The sequence below is a fragment of the Anabas testudineus genome, chromosome 21 (genome assembly GCF_900324465.2).
Source record: "Anabas testudineus chromosome 21, fAnaTes1.2, whole genome shotgun sequence".
NCBI lineage: Eukaryota > Metazoa > Chordata > Actinopteri > Anabantiformes > Anabantidae > Anabas > Anabas testudineus.
In genome coordinates, this window is record NC_046629.1 from 13,574,314 (window position 1) to 13,599,293 (window position 24,980).

At 40.5% G+C, this 24,980-nt stretch overlaps 1 protein-coding gene across 2 annotated transcripts in view; it reads right to left on the bottom strand.

Annotated features, from left to right (window-relative positions):
• Window positions 1-578: 578 nt before the first annotated feature.
• tanc1b (tetratricopeptide repeat, ankyrin repeat and coiled-coil containing 1b) overlaps window positions 579-24,980 on the bottom strand; it is an 88,438-nt gene continuing 64,036 nt past the window's right edge. Inside the window, exons 9-27 of one of the 2 annotated variants that reach the window (XM_026376017.1) lie at window positions 24,194-24,475; window positions 23,712-23,866; window positions 19,645-19,876; window positions 18,997-19,163; window positions 16,620-17,227; window positions 15,055-15,163; window positions 14,781-14,903; window positions 12,948-13,184; window positions 12,547-12,732; window positions 11,759-11,837; window positions 8,074-8,207; window positions 7,781-7,904; window positions 7,494-7,669; window positions 7,171-7,303; window positions 6,158-6,187; window positions 5,942-6,033; window positions 5,290-5,436; window positions 3,413-3,513; window positions 579-3,306 (exon numbers count right to left, since the gene is read on the bottom strand). In XM_026376017.1, coding sequence (XP_026231802.1) covers window positions 1,692-3,306; window positions 3,413-3,513; window positions 5,290-5,436; window positions 5,942-6,033; window positions 6,158-6,187; window positions 7,171-7,303; window positions 7,494-7,669; window positions 7,781-7,904; window positions 8,074-8,207; window positions 11,759-11,837; window positions 12,547-12,732; window positions 12,948-13,184; window positions 14,781-14,903; window positions 15,055-15,163; window positions 16,620-17,227; window positions 18,997-19,163; window positions 19,645-19,876; window positions 23,712-23,866; window positions 24,194-24,475 — 4,730 coding nt within the window. In that variant the 3' untranslated portion in view covers window positions 579-1,691. The remainder of the gene's footprint in view (window positions 3,307-3,412; window positions 3,514-5,289; window positions 5,437-5,941; window positions 6,034-6,157; window positions 6,188-7,170; window positions 7,304-7,493; window positions 7,670-7,780; window positions 7,905-8,073; window positions 8,208-11,758; window positions 11,838-12,546; window positions 12,733-12,947; window positions 13,185-14,780; window positions 14,904-15,054; window positions 15,164-16,619; window positions 17,228-18,996; window positions 19,164-19,644; window positions 19,877-23,711; window positions 23,867-24,193; window positions 24,476-24,980) is intronic. The other variant, XM_026376018.1, reaches the window with a different exon arrangement.

The following is a 24,980-nucleotide window of genomic DNA, read 5'->3' on the forward strand; positions in this document are numbered from 1 at the left end:
AAATCTGCAAATTGTTGCCTTCCTTTGTTCCCTTGTGCTCTGCGTTCCGGGGGCTTGTAGGACTGCAGGGTCAAACATCTGACCTGGAATGATAGAAGCAGTATCCTAAAGTGTTTCTCCACCCCTTTGACAAGAGGGACCAAACAAGCCACACTTTGGCCGTGGGCCAAGGTCAAGGCAGACACCAGTCTCTAAGGTTCCCAGTGTGTCTCATGTAAACTGCTAGATAATAGCTCTGTTTATTCTGCACCGAGGACGTACACAGTGGGCATACCTTATAGCCTAAATACCACGTTACTATCAGAGATGCAATACAGGGGGTCTGAAGCCCTGCAGTCACTCAGCAAGTGGGTCTGATCACCACCTCTGAGGCTCATCAATATACAGTACAGAGAGGAAACTAAAAGCAGAGCTCACTGAAGCAACAGAGTGACCTTTAGTTCATGATGCATATATCATAATCTGTCAGTAAGAAAAAAAAAAGTAAACACATGCACCAAATGAATGGAAAGTGTCCTCTTAAGTCGTTTTGTTTTCGAATTAAAGCCAGTAGACCTGTTGGATTTTTCCTCAGTGGGTCTTTATTTCTCTCTCCCATGGTGGCTATGGCAGTAATGTTCTATTACAGTATGTGACCAAAGCTAATAAAGCTCACAATACTGAAAACATGGCAACAATTGCTTTTAACATACATATTAAAATAGAGCTGATGGCACTGTGCCCCAAAACCATTTATTTTCGTTGATTTCTTTTTTTACTCTGTAATATAAACTGCAATTGTTGCATGCACTTAAACTTAACATCATAAAATGTCTTAGTAGCTGTGCAAAAATAACTATATAAAATATATTGCTTTTACAATTAACCAAGCCATTGGCACTGTAAATAAATTAAACTAGACAGCAACAACAAGCAGATACAGAAAGGATTTCAATGTTAATGGTGATTTATATAATGTACAAACATATTTAACAAATGCTTTTTTTTTTTTAGAATCTTTAACACCATTTGGACAACATTGTGCATAAGTCAAAATACACAATTCTGAACTTGTCAATACACATAGACTTAGACCTTCACTGAAAAGAAGGAAAAGTAAATATCTATATAATATACACAAGGATCTATAACATCCTTTGTGAAACACAGGAATGCCCGTCCTTTAGACTTTCTTATACGTTCACTGAGGACTCTCTCTTCCTTACTCCTCTGTCTCTCTCTCAACTCTATTGGCGTAATGAATACAGTTCAAAACCTCATTTCCATTCACTCGAAACTGTAATAACATTAAAATGTAACTGAATATATTGTTTAAGCACTCGAGCGGCCTAACTGTATATAAAGTGCTGACTGTCACGTTTTGTTCCGATGAGGACGGTACGGTACACGTCCTAATACTTTCTTCAGTGCAATGTCTTCCGCTTGGCTGAATGATGGTTGGACATGTTGTAACAGACGCTGACAGCCACAAGCGACAGGTTGGGAGGAGAGAAATCTGGAGCATTCGGTACACTGCCTGCAGTCTGTATTCACACAGCAAAACAAACAGCTTGCATCCTGTACTTCTTACAAGGCGTAAAGACTGTATTCTGTTTGGGGCTGGTTAAAACATTAAAACAACTCCTCTTTCGATAGTTACTAGTGTGTGTGCGTATGCATTGTGGACTGTTTCAGAGAGATAACATACATCTCTACACATTTGACTCTATAAATGATCGCTTTGGTTTCATTGAAGCTACGTGAATGGCAGGATTATCTCGGGCTAGGCCAGTCTGCTTGGGCTTACTGTCCATGAAACTGTGCTGCATAGCCAGCGCTGGCTTGGACTCTTTGTAACAATTGGTGGCTTGGCAGAATTTCTCTGCATATTCCTTGGCATGCATGCCGTTTTGTAAGCTACTCATTGCCATAGCACCCTGAGGTGGCAGATGTTTGTGCTGATCCTGGTAAGTGCTCACTGTTTTGGTGTAAGGCAGCTCAGCGTCGACTGGCTGCAGACTCATTGCTGACATGTTGTGACACACCAGGCCGTCAGACGAGTGGTTCAGCCAGCTGCGGCCGGCCGACTGCAGACTCTGGTGACTCTGCAAGCTGTGGTGCTGCTGATGTTGGACTTGCTGCTGTTGCTGAAAGCGTGCCGTCTTGTCAGTTATGCCCATGAAGGGCCTGGGTTTGTATTCTGTTGTAGAGCTGGCCTGCTGGCTGTGCTTTGTCTTGGTGCGGACATCAGGTCCCAGTTTGCCGCTGTCTGATAGACTGCTGCTGGAAGCCAGGCTACTAGTGGAACTGGACACACGCATGCTGCTGCTATTGGCTCCTCCCTGTGGTCCAACTGCACCACACAATCCTTCCTTTCCTGGATCAGAGTGGTTCCCCTGTGGACCCGGACCTGAGCAGGCCAGCCCATCCAGGGAAGATGCAGAGTGGGCAGACAGCCTTTCTTGACCCAGACTTTTAGAACTGCTGCTGCAGGATGTGTAGGACGCCTGGGTTGAATGGAGGTTCTCGTTATCACAACTGTGACCCATGGAAGTGGAGGCAGTTGCTAGTGGCATGCGGTTCCCATACACAGGCTCATCAGCTGGGGGAGGCAGGGGGCTGATGTCGATGCCTGGTCCAGGCTTCAACATGCTGGACATGTGTCGGCTGGGTAGGGGACTGGAAGGAGCATACTGAGATTTGGGCCCTCCTTGACGGCCACCTACTGCCCCTCCCCCTGCCTGCATGGAGCTCATATGCTGGTTGGTCTTGACTATCTGGGCCTGCTTCGTGGGTTGCAGAACCAGGCCCTGCTGTGCTAGGGCCTCCCGGTGTTCTCGAGGGTACCGATGGGGGGGGAGCCTGCTCGGGCCTGGGGGTGAGCTGGGAGTCAGACTCTGACTCTGATGTCCCATACTGTTGCTGACATGCTCAGAGGGTAAGACTCTGTTGTAGGAATAACTGTTCTGTGACCAACAGGCTTCAGCTGTTCTGTTGTGCTGTGAGGTCTCCTCCTCCTCCTCCTCTTCCTCTTCCTCCTCCTCCTCCTCTCCTTCCTCTTCCAGAGTGTCTCTTTGGCCTTCCACACTCCTAGCAAGGCTGTGCTCTGAAGGTTCTTCCTGTCTTTCATCTCGCTCCTGATCAGACTCGTGGCCTCCTGACGCCTGGCTGGAAGCAGCTGCGGCCCCAGCGAGGCCTCCTTTGGTTTGCGTGCGCTGCATCTGTTTACACTCCTCCTCTACTCGAGCCAGCAATCGTCGGATTTCCCGGTTATTAGGACACAGCTTGGCCGCTTCATGCAGGTCAGCCAAAGCTGCCGTAAACTGCCTTTAGATGGGAAAGAAAACAGACATTTATGCAAGATCCAGAACACACAGTCTACTGTACTGTAACGCCTACAGAAGCTGGTCAGGAGCTGTGCTGAATAGTTTACCTGCTGCTTCTTTTAGCTCTTGCACGGGCATAGTAGGCCTCATAGGATTTGGGTTTCAGCTCCAGTGCTTTTGTGGCAAATTCCTCAGCCATCCCAAAATCCTACAAGATTAGCAGGGTAAATAACTTTTAGTCAACCACTTGATATTCTGATCCTTCACTGAAAATTAACCTTTAACACAGACCAGGACATTTAGCCATATATAGCTTCACATCACAGAAAGTAACATTATAAAATACATTGTGTACTTTTGTACTTAATAACAGTGAGATCCACAAGTATTTGAACAGTGACTGGCTCTGTAAGCCACAACAATGGCTCTGACATAAAATTATGTGCTTAGAGTATAGACTGTCAGCTTTCATTTAAGGGTTGGATGCATGTGTAAGAACTAAAGAGATCTTTAACATAGACCCCAATTTTAGTGGTTAAGAAATATTTGGCCAGCTGGCAGCTCAGCTGTTCCATGGTCAGATGTGTGTGTTATTTCCTCTTTACTTCATTTAGCAGTAAGTAAACACATCAAGGGTCTTGAATTGATTTTAAGTGTCGCATTTGTCTTTGGAACCTGTTGTTAACTGTCAATTTGAAATCCCAAGAGCCGTCACTGCCAGTGAACAAGCCATTGTAAGGCTGAAAGAACAAAACAAGTCCATCAGAGAGATGGTAAAAACATTATATTGGCAAATCAACAATTTGGCACATTCTTAACAGAAGATAAATACAGAGTTTGTCACAAGATGTAAACCAATGGTAAATTAAAAAAGGAAGGAAGAAAGGCCAGATTAGAGTTTACGTAAAAAGTCTGGTGTTATGATGAGGGCATGTGCGGCTGCCAAAGGAATGGTTTCTATTGTATTTATTGATGATGTGACTGTGACAAAAGCAACATGTTTCATTTCAAATCCACTGTGGCGGTGTACTGTGCCGATGTTTTGAAAACAGTCACTGTTCAAATACTTTAGGACTTAAATGTATGTCTTAATTCAGTAGCTGTTTTTTCTGAAAACAGGTTTTACCCATTATACTGTAGATCTATAGTCCAGACAGAATTAAGTCTGCCTTGTATCACAGTCACAAGAAGATTTTTAAACACAAAGAAATTGTTGAATTTGAATGCTACATCTCTCCAACACCTGTGGGAGGTGATAAAATAGCAGAGCAGGCATCCCAGGTGTCCTGTACTGTAGAAACAGACAACTTCACTGTGCCTGTTTCATATCTCTTCTTAGCTTGCGGCATGTAATCACATGAACAGCTGGCTCACTGCAAAGTTGCGATGCTGAACTAAGACTTTTTTTTTTTTAAATCTCTGCAGAAACAATTAACACTGTGAAGAAAGTCTCATTATTTAATATCCTCTCACGTCGCATTATTTAATATCCAATGTAGCTCAAATGACTACTTCATTTATCGTTCTATTAAACTGGATAAAAACTTAAGCAAAAGGCACAAGACACGATCAAACTCTGAGGGAGAAGGCACGCTGGCACATGTAGGAACTGAAACTGTTTCACAAGAAGATTTGAGGAGATTGAGCCCAGTGCACAGTATGTGTGTAGCTTTCTCGTCCTCCCCGTTACCATCTGAACACTAACAAGCTTCCCGTGCGCGCACATGCTCAAATCACATTTTGAAATCCTAGTCACAGATCCCTTCGCTTGTGTAAAACATTTCAAGTTAATTGTGGAAACTTCCCTAAAACAAAGTAATTTTTTGTTTTAACAATCTATCAGTTTAACTGTACTGTAGCCATAATATCACACTGACAAATAAAAATCTGGTGAATTATATAGTCAATAAAGGATCATGCTAAACATAGAGCCCTGGCTGAGGAACAAAGGAAAAAAAAAAACTGTGTCCCTTGGGAGGCTTACATTGGTTTTTCTACGACAGCGGGAAAGATTGAGGTACAGGGAGACTCTCAGGTCTTTGAATGCCTTCAGATCATCACCAAAGCCTTCTCGAGGAAACTTCCTTAGGGCGTACTGGTATCTCTGGGCTGCTTCTTTCATCTTTCCTTTCTGAAGGACACAGAGGACAAAGCATCCGGTGAGGACAAGGACAGAACCAGCAAATGTGGGAGAGAGAGAGAGAGGCAGAGCCTGCTACCTCATAAACAACACACAGGCAATATACATGACAGGTTTGGCCTTTCTGCCACAAAACCCAGTCTATTAAATGGCAGACATTGATATTGGCTCCTTTTTGTAAGAAGTGTGGAACATACACATCCATCCATCTTCAAACATTAAACTTAGCTAAAATAAAAAACAAAACAAAACACTTGATTTTTATAGTGACCTAAATTGTTGTTGTTGTTAAATACTTTTTTCTATTAACATTTAGCAGACGCTTTTATCTAAAGCAACTTACAAGTTAGGAGGTCTTGCATAGGGTATCCTACTAGTGGTAAGTGGGTAAGCGTAAGGAGGTCATGTTTGTCTCTTTGAGGACATTTCACTGATAAAGTCAAATGCTTTCTGTAGTTCACAGTAAGATGTGATTTCTTTGCCTGCTGCACATTACCTTGTAAAGGAGGTTTCCCTCCTCCATCAGCTTCTGAAGAAGAATGATGAGGATATCAGGCTTGGAAGTAGCCATGGCCCAAGCAGCATTCCCTGTATGCAAAGAAGGAAGGACAGAAGTCGAGAAACAAGTGTTAAGTTGCTGTTATTTGTGGTAACAGATGATCACTTTATTGTCTGGAAATTGGAACAAGGTAAAGTTACCTAAAGATTGTACCTGATCGATCATAAGGTGACGTTCTGTAGCCTTAGTTTATTGAAAGCCGTTAAGAAGAGAGTCAAGAGGGAGAGAGTGAGGAGAAAAGATGTCATGCAAAAGTGGTCATTTCTAGAGAAATGAAAATGTTAATGTTAAGTGTAGTGTGACAATATACAATTATGTGTCACTCCACTTAAAACAGCTTTGTGAAAGCATGCAGACTGTTCACTGTGCTGATAGAAAATACTGTTACTCCTTTTTAATTTTTTATTCTGAGACAGCAGAGTGCAGTGCAGATAAGCTGCAGACCCAGATAGCTCTATGAATGTCATTTAGGTGATAACTCATATTCTTAAATTAGCCAAGCACCACATGAGGGAGAAAAAGAAGGACATGCACATGCACTGACATACCACTAGAAATGAAAGTAGTCGCACGCACACACATTTTGTATGGCAGTCAGTGTGACGACACTCGCTGACATAATGCATTCCCTAGCTCCATACTGTCACGTAGGTCATGCTAATGTACTCTGTTTTAATTTTTGATTTATCAAATGTACTGTCTTAACCTAAACCTAACCATCACAACTAATGCCTCACCCTACCCTACACCACCATAACCCTAAAACCAAGTATTAACCCCAAAAATTGCTTCTCATTAAAGGATCAGCTAAAATGTCCTCACTTTGTAACAATGTCCTCAATAGTTAAAAAATCATACTGATCCTCATAATGATAGCCACACACACACACACACACACACTGAATGGTGAGTGAAAAGCAACAATGGAAACGGGGTTTTCCCACAGAATTACTCTGAGCTTATTCATAGCATCATGACATGTCGAGCTTTGCAAAAACACAGTAAACACAGAGACTAAATACTGAGAATCTCCGTGTTAGCCTTAAAGTGACCAAACTGCAGACCACACTTTCTAGGGACTGGTACTTACTTTGCTGCGTTAGTACTTGAGTATTTGCTCACCAAACTGAATACAATTGTTAATAAAATGTACAGTAGGTTCTTACCCAGCTTGGCCCCTTTCTTTAACAAAGTCACCACCACTGACGTGTTCCGACAGCCTATGGCTCGGTCCAGAGGCCTCATCCCACTATAGTCCACATGCTCGATCACTGCTCCTCTTTCCACCAAGTATTGGACCTGCATGAGAGTGCAGACAGTTGAAAACACTTAAACATCATGTCAACAGTCAAGAGCAGTGTTAACGCAGGACGGTATGTGTTCAATAATGACATAGCGATGCTCTCACTTAGCGCTAAATGAAGAGTGTTGTTTGCCTGATTGAGTGTGTTGGTATGTTTGCAACAAGCCCAAACTTATTTACACTTACAATCTCTGCATCTCCATAAAATGCAGCAAGGTCCAGTGGAGTTCGTCCGTTTTTGTCTGTGTGGTCGATGACCGCACCTTTCTCCACCAAAAACTGCACAACATTCTTATGTCCTTTCAAACATGCCCAGCTCAGGGGTGTCAGTCCCTCCTTGTCCATTGAAGTTAAAGATGCACCTTTGACACAAACCAACAGAGTTAGTTAAAGCTTCATAACAATAATAATAATAATAATAAAAAGATTCAATAGTCCATAATCACTTGTGAATGAACTGTGCTGTTTCTAACCTTTAGAAAGCAGAAAATCTACAGTGCTCAGGTGACCCTCACAAGCAGCCACCATGAGTAGGGTCCTGCCCTGTTTGTCGCTTATGTTAATGTCAGCACCATGCTGCAACAGCAGCTCTGCGATCTAGGAGACAGGGAGAAAAACCATGACTCTACATCCAGAAACATTTTGAATAGAGTTAACTCTAAAGTCTGGACATGCAAAACAATACATACATGTTATAACACTTAGAAGCAGAAAAATAATACTGTTATAGTCTTACTCTGTTTCTAAGGCACTTAGTGTATCTTACCTGCCAGTGTCCCTGTCTGACTGCGCAGAATAGAGGAGACACACCCCTTCGGTTGACCTGCTGCACCACTGCCCCTTGCTCCAAAAGCAAGCTGCATACTTCCATCTTCCCCCGGCCCGCTGCTGCTGTCAAGGCTAGAGGGAGGAGAGAATAAGAAACACACAGAGGACCAAATTAAGGTACGGGTACAGTACAGAGGTGAAAGTTAAGCCATTCCACTTAACACTCAGCTAGATAGGACACTGTATCCCAGACGATCGGTGAGCATGATTACTTGTAGAGTGCAGTACAGAGCGATTTATTCATGAGAGCAAAGAAAGGAGATAAAGATAGAGTTTATAATCCCGGGATCCCTCTTTTTTTTCACAAGGAAGATAAGCAGAGAAATGTAGGCTAATGTTTGGTGCTAATTGAGTTAGAAACAGACTATTATGTTATGCTTATTAAACTCATTAAAGTCCTGCCTTAGGCTTCCTGGGTCTTGAACAGAGAAATGAGAATTCAGTCATTTTATGCATCAGCAGACAAACATTAGAGAACCAAGTCAAACAATTTTGTTAAACACCCATTTCTGTTTATATTTTGAAGCTTTGTCAGACAAAGCTTGAATTAACTCTCTATTAATATGTGCTCATATTTGGGTCTGCAAAGAAACGAGAGACAGATCCTTGAAATTGTCGATGCTTACAGTTAATCAGTGGCTGCTGATGTATGGCAGCAGATGGGTCGGTCTTAAATGAGCGCTGCTTGTCCAAACAGAGAGATCCACCATAAGAATCACAACAGCTCTGCTCTCACGTTCACCTCCGAGAGATTTCAGACGCTACTGAGCCTCCATATCTGACTGACATCATCCATCTGGCTGAACAGCCATCAGAGCCAAACAACCCCACCCTCCATCTGCTCAAAATATGGATATCCTCACACGCAGCACATTAAAGAACAATGACTCTGAGCAACTAAACTTAGATACTGATTGTATCCTTGGGAGCAGCATTAGAAACACCTGGGATGGTCCTGGGTTACAATGAGCAGCTGTGCTGGTTGTTGAGGTGTTCAGCAAGAAGTTCTCCATTAAAGCCCCTTGCATATCCTCATGGGAAGCCAATAGCATTTATTCAACTAAGTGTAATCTAAGCAACCTTTTCTTTACTTGAGTATCTCTACTATTCTGCTCCCCTTACACACATTTACTGTTTTAGTGTGACAACGTCCCACTGCCTACTCCACTTATTAAGCTACAGTATTATGCTGCTGTGACACTGTCTGCAGGAGAAATCACCATTTTACCAACAGGATGCTAATGTTAGAGCTGCTTAATTAAGTGCATTTAGGTGCATTTTACACTGCACATACATTTGTCCTCTGCATTTAGGCATTCTAGTTTACATAACAAAAACATTAGCATAGAATAACACTGGGCAGTGGGCAGCCAGTACTACAGTGGCCAGTAAACCACTCTCACATCCTTAGGTCTGAGAGTTACATCATCATGAACATACAAACACAGAGGAACACTGACCACCATGACATCAATCACAGTAAAATTTTTATGAATCCTAACTTAATGACTTATGAAAGATTATATATTTGCAGCACAAGAATTTGTTGGTCTTTCCCTTTAACCAATCCTGCTGCTGTGCATTCACGACAGTGAGAATGATTCTTGCAGTTAAATGATCTTTCTTTGCATAACGGAGAAGTGTTTAGCATCCTAAGAGGGGATTTTAAAAAGACGGAGCTTGCACAGATGTACAATCCAATCTGCCTCTATTTAAACACAGGAGACAGTGGACCAATTTGCATAGAGATGTAATATTCCATTGAATTTTAAATGTGAAATAAATTTTCACAGAGACAGGTTGTTATCTGAAAACTGTTCCAGAGACAATGATGAATGGCCAGTTTTCAAGGGGATATTTCAGGAACTTTGTCAGCTTTGGTATTCTCTGCCTAGGCGCACTGTCTGCTACCAGGTTGGATTATAGGTCTCCGCACTGAATGGAGTGGGATTTAATGTGACTGAGATTAAATATATTGCTCAGTTCAAGTCATGTCTGTTGTTTGCTTCTAGTGATCATTAGCCGAGTCATTTTTACTACTCAGTCTCCCCCAGGAAATGTTCATTCTCTGCAGAAAATGGCTCATTTTCAGGTAGCACACTGGACAAAATGAGGATTAAGGTTTTTTTTTAATGAGTACAAAAATATCTAAATATGCAGTCCTGTCACAAGTGTGATAGCTCAGTGCTTTTCTATTGCTACCTGTGCTCTGATATTTCACTACAGGCATGGCAGCCGTGCCAAGAGATGCCGGTTGTGATTTAACAGCCAATTTGTAAACAGATCTGAGAAGTAAATACTGGAGTGCAGCTACAGGTGGCTAATATTTGTGGATATGTAATTACTATAATTCACAACAATAGTCACAGCAAGCTTCACATTAGGCTTATTATTACAACCCAAATCTTTGGACTAATGCATTGCGTTTTCAACTGTGGGACACAAGCACCAGTTAACCTCACTGTGGACAGCCTCTCCACGAACAGACTGACCTACATACCAGTAGCACCAAACCTTTAGTGCTAAATCCTGCTGGCTTCCAACGGAGACAGGCACAGACAGACTATTATTAAAACGCTTCTGTTTTATCTATTCTGGTATGAAAAAGCATCAAATGCTCATAAAGGATCAAAACCACATTCACGTAAGGAAAGCAATTTGAACATTTATAGCTCCAGATCACTAAACTCTCAGCAAAAGCATTTTGAAGTATTCTGCCCTGAAAATCCTAAGAGCTTCTGTAGCTGTAACATGGGCGTGTCTGAAACTTACATAATGTACCAGAAATATTTTAGCAGTTCATGTTCAAATGTGGTATCAATATACACTACTTCTTGGTGTATGCTGACTAGTCACAGTAGTGCACAATGATATACTGCATATACTAATAATACACACAATACTGCGCTGTAACTCTGCAATGGCAAAAAAAAAATCAAGATGCTCGAACCCTTTCACATTGTGATGATGACTGCAGATGTCTTGCTGTCTACTGTGTAATTTCTATCAAACAAATACATCGCTCTGTGCTAATTTGTTCAGCTTTTACATGATTTGTCCCACCACTGACCACCTCCTCCTGCTTTTAGAATTTCCTGTATATTGTTCCCTGCTGCACTGCAAATGGCTTTTTGTACCATTTCCTCAGTCCATCTCAAATGGCTTTAAGCAGGCCATTAATAACAGCCACGGTCCACATCGTGCCATACCCCTTACTAGCATAATCAGTCTCTTGCTTTGTGTCATCACTTAAATAAATAATAAAATCAGGCAAAGGCATAAATCCACTGTAGTCAGGCAGTGCGACAGATTCAAGCTCAATATCTACTTTGACTCTTCAGCATTAGTCAACCTAAAAATGATTAGTAATGCATACAGTAATTAGTTGAGCTGTCCAAAATACAGTATCACTGAGATGTTACTGTAACTGAAAGAGCAAATACTGTGTTGACTAAGTGGAAACATGATTCAGTAAGTAAAGCTTTTACCAGACAACTTGGAGCAGCATTACTGCACAGACCTTCCACTGTAGCGTGCAATTATAACGGTGTGGTCCAGAATGCTAAAACAGCAGGTGTTAATAAAAGAGAGCCACATATAAAAAAAGATGGATGAAAACATACCTGTCTCTCCCCACAGAGTGTCGTAGCCATCAACTTGCACAGCATGCTCATTATTCAAAGCCAGCAAGCTGCTCACAACCTGCCAAAAAAGAAACTTAGATTAATGGCATACTCTCTCAGCATAAGATATCAAATAACGCTTCAAGAGGTTATAGAACATGATAATTATGTAGCTGAATAACAATTTTGGAAAAAAAAAAGTGAAAATAATTAATTAATCACAGCAGAATAGAGAACTGCTGGTGCCTGAACCACCAAGAGGTTATGCGAGTTAAGTCCAATCTGATTAATAGCTGAACTATAGCAGGGTTTCCTTCTACATGTGAGCTGAGAGCTTAGTCTGGCCCAGTTCTGTTACTCTAAGCTGGGCCTTGGGATCCCATTCCAGCTAATGAGCAAGCCAAAATAAACCTTCAGTCGGCACCTGGGCAGCTAAAGGCACTGCACTGTGATCGATCTCCAAATCCTGCTTTCAGACGTACAAGGCCGAAAAACACTTTTAGTTATCATCACTGAGAGCAAGACGTGCTTAGATTTTATGATTAGCTTCCAGTGATCTCTTAAAAATTTGAAATTTTTATTGAAGGTTCCTGAAATCACAGGAAAGGTGTTTAGGGTTTTTCTTGAATTTCTCTCTCTTTATTTTTTTGGCTTAATAAAGTGGACATAACAACCTCACCTCACCGTTTCTTTATCCGAGCCTCAGACTCATTAATCTTCATTATGTGTTGTGGAAATTTGTGGGGATAAATCGTGTGAAATAATATATGCACGTGTGTACATCGGACCTGTGTGTGTCCCATGCTGGAGGCTGCTATCAAAGCCTGCTGCAGAGCTTTGTTCTTCAGAGTGCAGTCCTGCTGCGGCCCCTCACCACTCCATTCCAGCTCCAGCAAGTACTGGATAATATCTGGGTGTCCTCGAAGAGCAGCATGGACCAACGCACACTGGCCACTCTTATCCACGTGATTAACCTGGCAGTAAAACAAGATTCTTGGTTTTATGGCACAGAAGTACAGGAATTACGGCCAACACTTTGCATAAGTGCATATTTAAATAGCCATGAATTATGTCCTGCATCACTGTGCAAGTAAACATGTTCTTAGCATAAATACCGTCTCTAACAAAGTGGATATTTCTAAATCTAAATAATTAAGTAAGTAGATAGTTGTAAAAGCAGGCTCCTCACCTTGGCATCCCTCTTGCAGAGCAGCATGACTAATCCCAAGTGTCCTGCAGCAGCTGCGAAGCTGAGGGGATTCATGCCATTTTCAGACACCACATCCACACTGGCACCAAACTCAAGCAGCAGGGAAGCGATTTCTTGGTGACCAAGGTGGCACTGAACACAAAGCACTGGTGCGTTGTTTAGGACCTCGGTACGATAATTCACATTTGCCCCACCGAGCATCAGCAGACGGCTCACCTGATTGTACAAATAAAAATGCAAACATAGACAGCTGGTGTTGGAACAGTGTTATCAAAGTATAACTGTGCCATCTGTGCTCTTGTATCTACAAACAGTTTCCAGTTTTTTTTTTTTTTTTCCCCAATTGGAAGTTATCTTCTGGGAAAGACGTCAGGCCGATGTATTTAAGGTTCTTGTAGCTGAATTTAGATAAAAGCCATAACCAATTTCTGATTCAAAGAGTCAACACATTTAAACATCAATATCTAAAATACTTTTTATTTTCTCCTTGTCATTTCAACGCAAAATCTCAAACGGCTTCAGTCTAATGCTGAGATTTTTCTCATTACAAACATCAGACAAATGTCATGATCTACCAAATGCAAATATTAGTTTTTTTCACTTCAAACATGAAGAAATCGATGATAAGTGCTTAGCAAAAACCAAATGAGTATTCAACAATGCTAAATGGAATGGCGTATTTGATCCTCTGTGGAAAATGAACATCGACTGAAGGACAGAACAAGGTCATTCTGTAAATGTCATAAACAATAACTCACAGACAATGAGCATGACAACAAGTGATGGAACTGAAACACTCGCGTTAATAAAATTTTTTTAAAAGCTTTCTCCCCCTGAAAACAAAAATGTATGAGGTACCGTAAAGTGAACGTATTGGCCTCACTTAAGTGTTTTCTTATTGTGTCAGAATAAGTGATGACATCCACTTCAATGCTTCCAACCAGTTTTAATTAATTAATGTATAACGGCCTTTTATTGCTGCCACACTGCTCATTTAGTCCAGTCTATATTCCTCACTAACGTCACTGACTCCAGATCTACATGCATTTACATATCATTATTATAAAAGTGACAGGGAAAGTGGGCCATATTTCAAGAGATACATAAAGTGTTCTGATAATAACTGGAGATTATTGGAAAATGTGTGATTTAGGAAATTACAAAAGAGAGGACAGAAAGAAGTGTAAGAAAAACAGAAACTGCTTTGAAATTTGATAAAGAAGCTATTAGCTAAGCTAAGGTAAATCAATCTGACATGCTCTAATTATTTGTGCATTCATTTACACAGAAGCAGGATGCATCAGTCTAAGCTGATGAGCATCTTTCTGCCGCTTTCACAATGTTTCTTTCTTTTCTTTGTTCCTAATTGTTAGTCTGTGCTGAGCTTACACTCATCCCTATAATATTTATTTGCCATCTGGAGAATTACAAACTCGTTTAGGGAGGACATTTGATGATCTGAGATGTGACTAATAATATTTTGTACACTGATTATGTTTAACATTTTAGATCTCAACGTTTTAATATTTTAGTATTTTAATAAACAAGCAACCTACATATTGTTTATAATTAGTCAATAAACTATTGACTATAAAGACTAAAATCTAAATCCAAAATCAAAAATGACATGACATCATCAAAAAGAGATAATTACATTTATATTGACTACAACCTGAGAAAAGCCTGTTTTCTCTTTTGAAAAGCTAGGATCAGTGAATATTTCAGCGTTTCACACATTTGAAGTTAAACAATTTTCAGATTCTTGCTCGCTTTATGTCTCAGTGAAACACAAGAGCTGGAGAACATCTTTACCTTGACGTTGGGTGTGTAGAGGTTCCGCAGGGAGGCTAAAGCTGCAGAAAGACCGTCTGCACTGCAGCTGATCCACAAAGCCTGCAGTACACTGGATGAGACACCAGTTTTCTTACTCAGGCCCTGCACACAAACACAAACACACATGAATACATATATGAATGCACAAAGACATCCCATGGCCCTTTTACTCCATAGTCTAAAATAAAAAAAATAAAAGGAGAGTGAAACTCCTCGAAGGGATGGAGTGCATGTACAGGATCTATAGCTGTACCTTGAAAATGTGTGCTTTGAGGATGTGATGTCCCAGCTCCATGGTTTGCTGACGATTCAGTTTCCCCTCTTGGCGAGATAACATGAAAGCCATGAGAGCATGGCCGGTCCTGTATTAAGATACAACATAGAGGATCTTCAACTGTACGACAGAAAAGGTAATCAATATGATGAGATGTAACATTTTCCCTTGTTGTGTATAACTTATTGTTAATTTTTTGGGTTGATGATTAACTTAAATTTTTCATCACATGTAAATCCAGTGACAGATTTAATGCTCATCTGCCTTACTTACAGTGAAAGTGCATGAAAAGCACCTTGTCATGGAGAACAATTTCATTCAGTACTGATGTGATACAGTAAAAATGTTGAACAATGCCCCAGTGAAGAATGTAAAACCCCTGGGTTCTCGTTTCCCGCTTCACTCAGGCACTCTGGCACTAATTTATGCAGAACTTCATTAAAAGGACATGCATGATTGCAGATCACTTTGATCTGGTTAAAATTCTCTCTATTCGTGCCTAGGCACAAACATAAGAAGCATTGCAACAAGCTTTTGTGTGCATGTGCATTCCCTGTGCCAGACTCCGAGCCTTTGTTTTTTTTTTTTAATGAGGGAGTTGGAACGTGGTGAATGAACAGAATATGAAACTTAAGTCCTTTTACAGACCCCAACGTGTGACCAGAGGTGATACTGCCAGGCAATATGCAGGCAAACACGAAGCCACGTCACGTCATCCAGTGTATTAAGTGTGAATGACTGCAGTCCTTATTGTGGATGAAGGGGCTCCATAATTACAGTTGCACAAATAAACCAGTTAGTAGACTAACATGCAAGAAGGGCAATGATCATTTTCTGTAGACGTCCAGCTATTTAAAACCTTCTGAATTAGCTTCTGTAAAAAGCTTAGGACTAAAGATGAAATGTTACTTAGATTTCAGTAGTAACACTACAAAAGAGATCTCTGGGTGTCAGGAGTGCTTTTGAAAATTGTTGTGTGCTACTAACCAAATAAAAAAGTTGTAAAACAGTGCATTAGCAAGTGCATTATAAAAGGTGGTGTGCTATGATTAAAGTAAATATCTGGAACATCACAAATTCAATTTCCTCCCTGACTCAGAACTGAGTCACGCTGCATTTATTGATAAGAACCCTTTGACTTACTCTCTGCACAAAGTCCTTTTTGTCAGGTTACTTTGTATGCAAAACAGCAGCCACGATGATTCACATATTATTAATAAATAATTCAGAATCAAACAGATAAGTAAAACGTGGGACACCAGGACAAACAACATGATTATTTCTCAGTCATAATGGTGCTCTGTATTGTGTTTACTGTTTACACTCATAGTCTCGAAATTAACTCAAAAAACAAAGCTGACGACTGACATGCAATTATTATCTTGGCTCAATTTCTATTTTCCTAGAAAAGTGTGAGGTCCATTTGCGATGCACTGCAAAATAGATTTTGATGCACTAGAGACTGGTAATGCCTGTAAACAGCCCACATTCCTAAAGCAAGAGCTGCTGATTCACAGCATTTGCTTACAAAGCAGAGGTCTGACCTGGGGTCACAGAGGAAGTCGGTGCTCTCTCCATCGGCTCTCCACACCAGCCACTCTCTGAAGGAGGGGTGGCAAAACATGCGCGTCTTGTCTCGCCGTTTGATGAGGAAGCAGGAGAGCAACTCCATGCGTTGTTGGAAGTCTTCCCATTGCAGTTCTCCTTGGATGAAGCACGCATTGATGGCCTGAAATAACTGCTCGTCAGTCAGGGGGTGTAGTGAGGCTAGTGCCACGTTAAGGATGGGCAGTGAGCGCTCGAAGGCTGAATTGGTCATGAACTTCATGTTGCACTGCAACTGGTAGAGTTCAGCCACTGAGACAGGCACAACTTTGTAGCTGGAACTTTTGATCACTAGGTGGCCTCTCTCAAACAGATCAAGGGTGAGTTTTAGATATAAGTAAGAGCCCTGGCTACGTGAGATCAAATGGCTACTTAGCTTGCCAACTGTGATAGGGTCAGCCTTGCCATTCAGGTTAATATTGTTCATAATGTCCTTGCTGCCATTAATACGGTACTGGATATATGCATTGAGGTCATTGCTTATTTCTTTGTTGTTAGTAAAATCATCCAAGGAGATCTTGGAGAAGGGCAGAAGACTGGTGATCTCCTATGGAAGAAACAAGATATAGATATAGATATAGATTTTAGAAGTTATTGTTCAAAATATTGATCATCCTAAAAAATGCATGGATCAAATCTCAACACCCAACAAAACACGATTAAACAGTTTATTCTCTAGTCTCTGCAATATAAATTGTACCCCGTATAACCACAACTGATAAATAGAAGAATCATGATCAAAAGCATTCTTTGCATCACAAAATGTGCATTTGTCTGCTTTACTATCTGAGGAGTGGTTATGAGCAGTAGGAGAGCAAAAACACACTGAGCTATCAGGCTAAAGCAGACACTTGTTACTGTTGGGAATGCTGCAATGAGAAAAGTAAGACAGAACATAAGCATTAGGACGCAGGGGATCAATGGGACAGTGGCTAGCTGGCAAGCAGAGGGCTGAGCCAGAGCTCAGATTTCAATTTATGTCCTGGGGGTTGGAGAAATCAATGCACCACAATCCTCCAATCCTCTGCCTGTGGAGGTTAGAAAAGCATTGTCTCAGTGAGACAAAACCTCTCTCATCCCCATCATGACAAGGTATAGCTAACAAACAAACAAACACGTATACACACACGCACAACACACTCGCTGAAACAGATCACACATGATGACCTACACTGACTGGTGAAGTGTTAGATGCACCAGATATTTGTCTGGAAACCAAAGGCTGATATTCTAAACTCTTTCTACAAGGTGAGATCCTATTTAACTGTCCAACGCACAAAACAACATGCTGACACTTTCATTACACTTCTTTCCACAAATATGGTTCTATGGTTGCAAGATGAGAAGTATTTTTTCATGGCTTCCTTTGAAGAAAATCTTACCAGTATAATATGAATTATTCACCTTTTTATATCTACGGCTTAAGTTATTCAGACAATGCAACAGGCAAAACTGACAAGTGAGTTCAGGGGTTAGGACACAAATTCTCTCCAATTAAAATACTTCTTTGCTGTGTCAATCAGAAACCACCTACACTCCCTTCACAGAAAGGTTATAAGCAGATTGTCTGGTGTGAAGCCAACTGGTACATTTAAAACTTTTTTATATCATAAACTGCTACAAATTGATTAATAGATGTGAATATATATATGAGCTGAATACAAAATGTCACTGTTATTTTAAATTGATTAAGACCATTCAGAGAACCTCACCATGAACTGAATTTAAATGTGTCTAACAGCTGCAGAATAAAAAAAAAGGGATTCAGTCTGTAGTGCGCTGCATGCTGATGGACAGTACCCGCGGACCACACTCTGCCTGAGCATTATTAATTTGAATTCTGGATGTCAGTCAGTTAGTTATTACATTATGATCCCAGCCTCTACAATCTGCCCCAGCAAAAAGAAAATCAGCCCTTGTGTGTCTCATCAGGCATCCCAAAGCCTCAGTGGTTGTCAGTGTGAGTTCAGAACAGGTCTAGCGCATCTCTGCAAATGGCTGACCTGGTGTCACTAAGCTAGTCTGCTCGACGTGACTGACTGCTCCTTCCCTTTTTTTAATGTCCCTAGAAACGCTTGACAAAAGTGACTCTAGAGTGGAGAGTGACAATGAGCAACAGCTTAAGAAAACCTTTTGACATTCACCACAGTAAATATCAATCAACATGATCATCATGTGATGCCAGATCCAGGTTATGGTCTGTTGCTGTTATCATTTGGCGTTGATATATTCAACACTCCTTCCGTCATATTCAAGAAAATGTATTTCTAGTAAGACAAAACAACTTGGCACAGTGTCTTTGATGATGTTCCTTACCAGTAGGTTGACCCGGACCGTGACCACCAGTTTAAGCCAGGAGGGGAACTTGGTAATGATCTTGGTGATGAAGGAGGCGATAGTGTCTCCGTAATCTGGCTTATGAAACTCTGCTTCGTTCAGCCCATCGATCAAGATGATGTGGTCCTCCTCTGGAATCTTGCGCTCTTGAAACACACAAATTAATCAACACAAGTAAGACAATATGCAGTGAGGTAGAGCTCATGAAAGTATTAGCTCAAATAAACTGTCCCAATGCTGAGAATTAAGAGAGGCGCTTAATCTCACTGCTGTAACTCAACTAAACTTTCTCAGAGGTTTGGTGAATGAGAGTTGTACAGGGTTTTCCTTAGATTAATCAACTACAGTCACTGCTCTCACTTTACTCCCTAATGTAATGTCAAGTTACATCTGCTCTGTTAAAAAGTTTGGTTGATGTTCTGGAAAATCAGGGAGAATACGAAAATATTTTCCAACTTTCCCACAGAGGGAGATTCAACATACATCAAAACCTCTGTAACAGGTAAGAAGCATTGAAAGAATTGAAAGAAAAGTGCAGCAGATAGGAGAAACAGTTCTCAGAAACTCAAGTCACGACGGAAGAAGCTTACAAAAACTTTATTTTAAAATTAGACATTTGTGTTTTACCTTTACGAAGGTTGGCTAGTGGCTCCAGGACCCCCCTTCGGAAAGCGGCCATTGGGTCCTGGACACATGAGCGCAGGCTAAGCATGCTTTGGAGGTGGGGCTCTTTCAGCAACAGCTCCCTGTATGCACCGAGCTGGTGCGCTCTGCACAGCAGGGCTGCGATACTATGTACGAACTCTGGTACCAAGCAAGTGTACGTATTGTCCGCCTGGCAGTAGTGATATGCCACCACCTGGAAATGCAAAGAAAAGAAAAACAGTTATTTAAATATATGTAAATATATTATTTTGTAAATTAATGAAATACGTTATATTAATATATAATATTTACTGATTCACTCATATAGAAAAACATGCAACGCTGGGGGCATTCATGAGCTCAAAACAATTGCAAAAACAAAGCTATAATATTCATTAAAAACTAAAGTGGTTGGAGAATTGTATCTGATGACTCTTATTTTCATAGCCTCATTAAGATGATGAAGTAACAAGGCAAACACTGACCACCCTTATATAAACTCTATTATAAAAAGAATCCAATGGATCCCAGGTGGAGGTCTAAAAGGAGGATCTTCTGGGTCTGAGCACGTTGCTGCATTGGTTTGATGTAAAAGAAGAAGAATGAACAGGAACAGAGAATAAAGGAAAAAAGATGCTGAAGTTTGACTGTGTTCTAATTAAAGTCCAACCTGAAAGAGGTGACACACTTTAGCAGCTGAAAGAGGAGCTGGTGACCTGTCCCTCTGCTGGGAACCTCTACCTGCCTACTGCTCCATCACCACTATATTAACTACACAGATGAAGAGATCAATCTTTACTACTTTGGCTGTAATAAAATTAGGTCCCGGGCCATGCAGTTAAATCTTCTGTTGAGATACTGTAGAACAGAAAGCTTGATCCAAAGTGCGTCGTTAGGTAGAAAATAGTCAAATAATATTTAGCTTACTATAGTTCTTTTGTGGCATTTGGAAGACCAACTTCTGTTTCTGGACAGTTTGTTCTTCTTCTTGGTATATACTGCTATAATGTATATACATGTACATCTGGACACTACTATGGTGGGTTTTTGCTTAAATGTGAGCTAAACCTAACTGGTGTGCCATTTTACTGATGTAACTCATCTGATGCGAAGTAATTGTATATATACCCAGTAAAACTTCCACAGCAATACAGAGCCTCGTGATTGAAGTGTTCAAAGAGGAAACTGTGATTCAAAAAAGAAATTGAAATCTCATTTTGGAGCTTTGTCAGTGGTGCATTTCCTGCTCACAAATTCAGATAGGTGACTCTTTATGTGTATTCTTTCTGTCAATATAATGTCAGAAAGATATTTAGAAAAAAAGAAATGCACCAGCAAATGTAGAGAACGATCACAAGTAAGTAAAGAATATAATAGCCTTGGATTTTCTATTATAATCCACAGAATTCAATTTGCTTTACATATAATCCTAAATATCAGAGAGAAAAATAACTAAACAGGAGCTAAATTAAACAAAATAACCCAAACAGACAGAGTGACAGACTGACTGATCCCTTTAAAAAGATGATATAATATTATAGGTGCAGAGAAATATGTACTTATGATGACACTAGTCAACTCACGTGGGTTAATTATGTTATACATAAGGTGGTTTACTGTAGCTTAAAAGAATAATACCAATATTATACTTTTCCCTTTGGCCAATTTATGTGTCACAGTAAAAGTTAAAGGCGCCTGAGATTTGTATAAATACAATAACTCTGGCAGAAGTCATGCAGACAAACATCTCTAACGACAACTGCCTCATCAATGAGGAATAAGAATGAATAAGAATCCCAACAATGATGCAACACGCTGCAGTACCTCATCTACTGGCACAACAATGAATTTACTGTTGAGAAGCTATGCCCAAAATGTGCCTTAGCCACAGGAGAGAAGGCATAAAACTTGAGATAAACCATAAAATGTAATGGCCTCAGTGCCCCTGTTGTGAGGCCACTTTTAAATCAATGATTAAAAAGAGCTGACAGAATTTGACAGAAGCTGCTCAGTGTTGCATCAGTATTCAAACATCACAGGAACAGAGCCCCTGTGAGAGTGCCTGTTGGAAACACTTTACACAATAATTGGCTTGAGGGATACTGCTTGGGTTTCACATTTAGATGAGCCTCGGTAGCATGAAGTCAGCAGTCTGCTGCATGAACGTTAGCAATTCCAGTGACATGGAAGCTATACAGTGCTTGTCTCATGCACCATTTCACCACTAAAAGGGCATCCTTGACAGGGCAGGAGTGTTAAACCCTGGAGGTGTAACAGAGACACTAGGATGTACTTGGTAGAAAGGACAAAGAGGGATCAATCCAGTGTCCAGTGGCAGAATCCTATTACAAAGCAGTGCCGTCAATCAAACGAGCAATGTAGGTTTTCATTCACCCATTCACATACCCACACACACTAACAAATACAAAAATGTATGATATGACATCTGCAAATTGGTTTGTCAGTTTTGAAATATTATAGCATCACAAGACAGCAAATCTAAGAAAGTTAATAATTAGTATAAAACTAAACACTATTTCAAGCAGCAGATCCACAAACAGAGCTGTGAAGACTTGTCTGCCCTGAACAATTTCGATCATAAATGGAGGAAACATTGCAGAAATATGGTGCTCCTGTTTGTATCTTTGCTCTTAGTGGTGGTCAATAGTATTGATCAGTGTTGCTAAATTAAATGCAGACATGTAATACAACATAACAAACTAAAAACTTGTTTTACTTCATAGCCTTATCAAATATCCAAGGCTGTCATGCAGTGGTCTTTCTTTATTGATTAATTCCGTAATAAGTGTTTACCCCTGATGAAAACAATAAAGATCTTGCAGAATTAGGTTTGAAACAATAGGATGCAGTGGCTGCTTGAAGGGCCTGCCAAGAACTGCAATGTCGCTAATCTGCATCCAGCTGCGCACCTGTGCTGCTTCACGTTCTGCATCTCACTCTCCTCTCATTTCCTGTTATCCCTGTACTGTCAGCTGTCTAATAAAGACCTGAAATGCCCTAAATCTGTAAAATAAATAAATAAATAAATAAGCAAATGGACGCTTCTATGATCCTCTGTGCACAGAAAAGGATCAAAAGCTATTAGACTTCATGTACTGGTTTTGATGTCTGGCCAACCTAGTGCAAATGTAAGTGCTGTTGGAGGAAAAATACTAAAAGCTACAGCAGCTTAGATGTAACCTTTAAAGGAAGACTCTTCAATCTGCACTGTAAGATGTGTGTGCTCTTTAGGACAAAATTCCCCACAAAGTTATCTTGACTATACTTTTACTATACTGTTTCCATGGCAGCACAGAGAGAGACCCTGTGGTTGTATTTACCATATACAAAGCAAATAACTTCCATCTACAAGTTAAAGACCTGAGCTGAGGTTTTCTAGTTCTCACAGTCAGTGAGTAGTACCGAGATGCCCAGCACATTATTACTGAGCTCATTTTTCATGGTCAAGCCCTAAACTGAGCGGCTCCTAAAATCGAACAAGCATGTTATATTATTACCAAAGACCAATGGTGGTACCGTCTTTCACAATCTCAACACATTACCAAAAAAACAAGTCATATTTCATATGCTGAATATGAAACAAATGAACATAAGCAACCATAAATCAAACATAAACACATAAAAATCATAAATCAACTGAACAGAGCCAGTGTCTGGCTTCAGCAGAGCATCTCCTACATACTGAAAGCAAGTCTGGACACATCCAAAGTCTTAATAAGACAGTCAGTGGCAAACACAAACGCAGTACTGAATATAAAGTATATTGTTCAAGAAGGTAGGACCCAGTCCATCAATAACTGTAAAACATAGATACTTATGCCTTTGGCATACTCTTTGTTTGTTTAAATAAGAATGAATTCATTACAATAACAACTCTTTTCACTCAGATGACTGTTATCAGACATTTTAAATGAGGCTGACTGACAAAATAATAAAGGCTTAGATCCTCATCTGTTGTGGCAAGTATACTTTCTTTGACACTGTGATTTCTCCTGACTGCTGAGGTATGTTACTGGTTAAAGTTGTACCTTTGCAGCCAAACGTTTGACAGCCTCTCCCATGCGCCGTTGCATCTCTGGTGTTCCTGGACAACTACTGGTTCTGAGTGTGTTGGCGGCACTGGACGGCGGAGTTGGCTGTGGAGGCTGACTCAGAGGAAGTTCCATGCCTGGTCCACCACCACCTGCAAGGCACAGACACACACTTTGTCACATTTACATAGATTTATATAAATCTAATACATACTGATTAATTTGTATGCAAATGAGTATGACATTTAACTTTTGTAATTATCATTTGTTATTTAATGCATCAGCAAAATTTGTTTCATGTTGTCGAGACAGAGAAGCACATATTGTTTGAAACAAATTTAACACTAGTAAAGAGATTTAAAGTTTCTATTGTTATTCCATAGTCGAGTAAATGTTAAAATACAACTTCATTAACTTTAACAAAAAGCTTGCAACTAATGTAGTTTTCACACTTAAAGGCAAAAAGTACAACTGATTACTTTTAGGGGAGGCACTGGGACTGTTGGAGGCAATCTGACGCATACGCCCTCCGTGGCAGCTCAGTGCTACTAGCCGGGAGATAATGGCCGTCTTCCCATAACCCACGCTGCCCACAACCACAGCGCCGTGGTTCTCCGTGGACTCGCTGGCCTTAAGGACATCTTCCAGCTGCTGAAAGAGCCAATCTCGGCCCACGAACACAGAGTCTGTGGTGATGCTGGGCACCTCAAACAACAAGGGTTTGAGCATGATGTCCACAGGTTTGTAGGGAGCAAAACGAGCTGGAGAGAAGTGACAGGAATCAAACAGAATTATAATAACTCCTCTGTAGCCTCTGTTGATACAGTAGCAACAATGACCTTTTCATCAGGTACAAAACCTGAGTTTTCAATACAGGCAACTTCAAACTAATGCTGTGTTCTAACTTATTCTTAAATTTTAATTTTCTATCCTTCAGTGCAACATTTAATAATTTCTTTTTTATTTTGTCTGCACTGGACGACTGAGAATCTTTACTGATTTAATTTTATTTTTTAAATATATCACACCTTCCAGATGGTGCCACATACACAAAAACCCTGGACATAGTCTTTTTTCACTATGTGCTTTAGCTTGAATGAATGTTAATTTAAGCACAATCACCATGTAAGTGGGCTTGAAGGAGGACTCTCTATCCTGTCCACTTCAGCATTAATTAAATCTCAGGACACTTGGTCACCCAGGAACTCTTTTATAGCTCTCGCCCTCCGGAATAATACTAGTACCACTGAAACCACTGTTAGTACT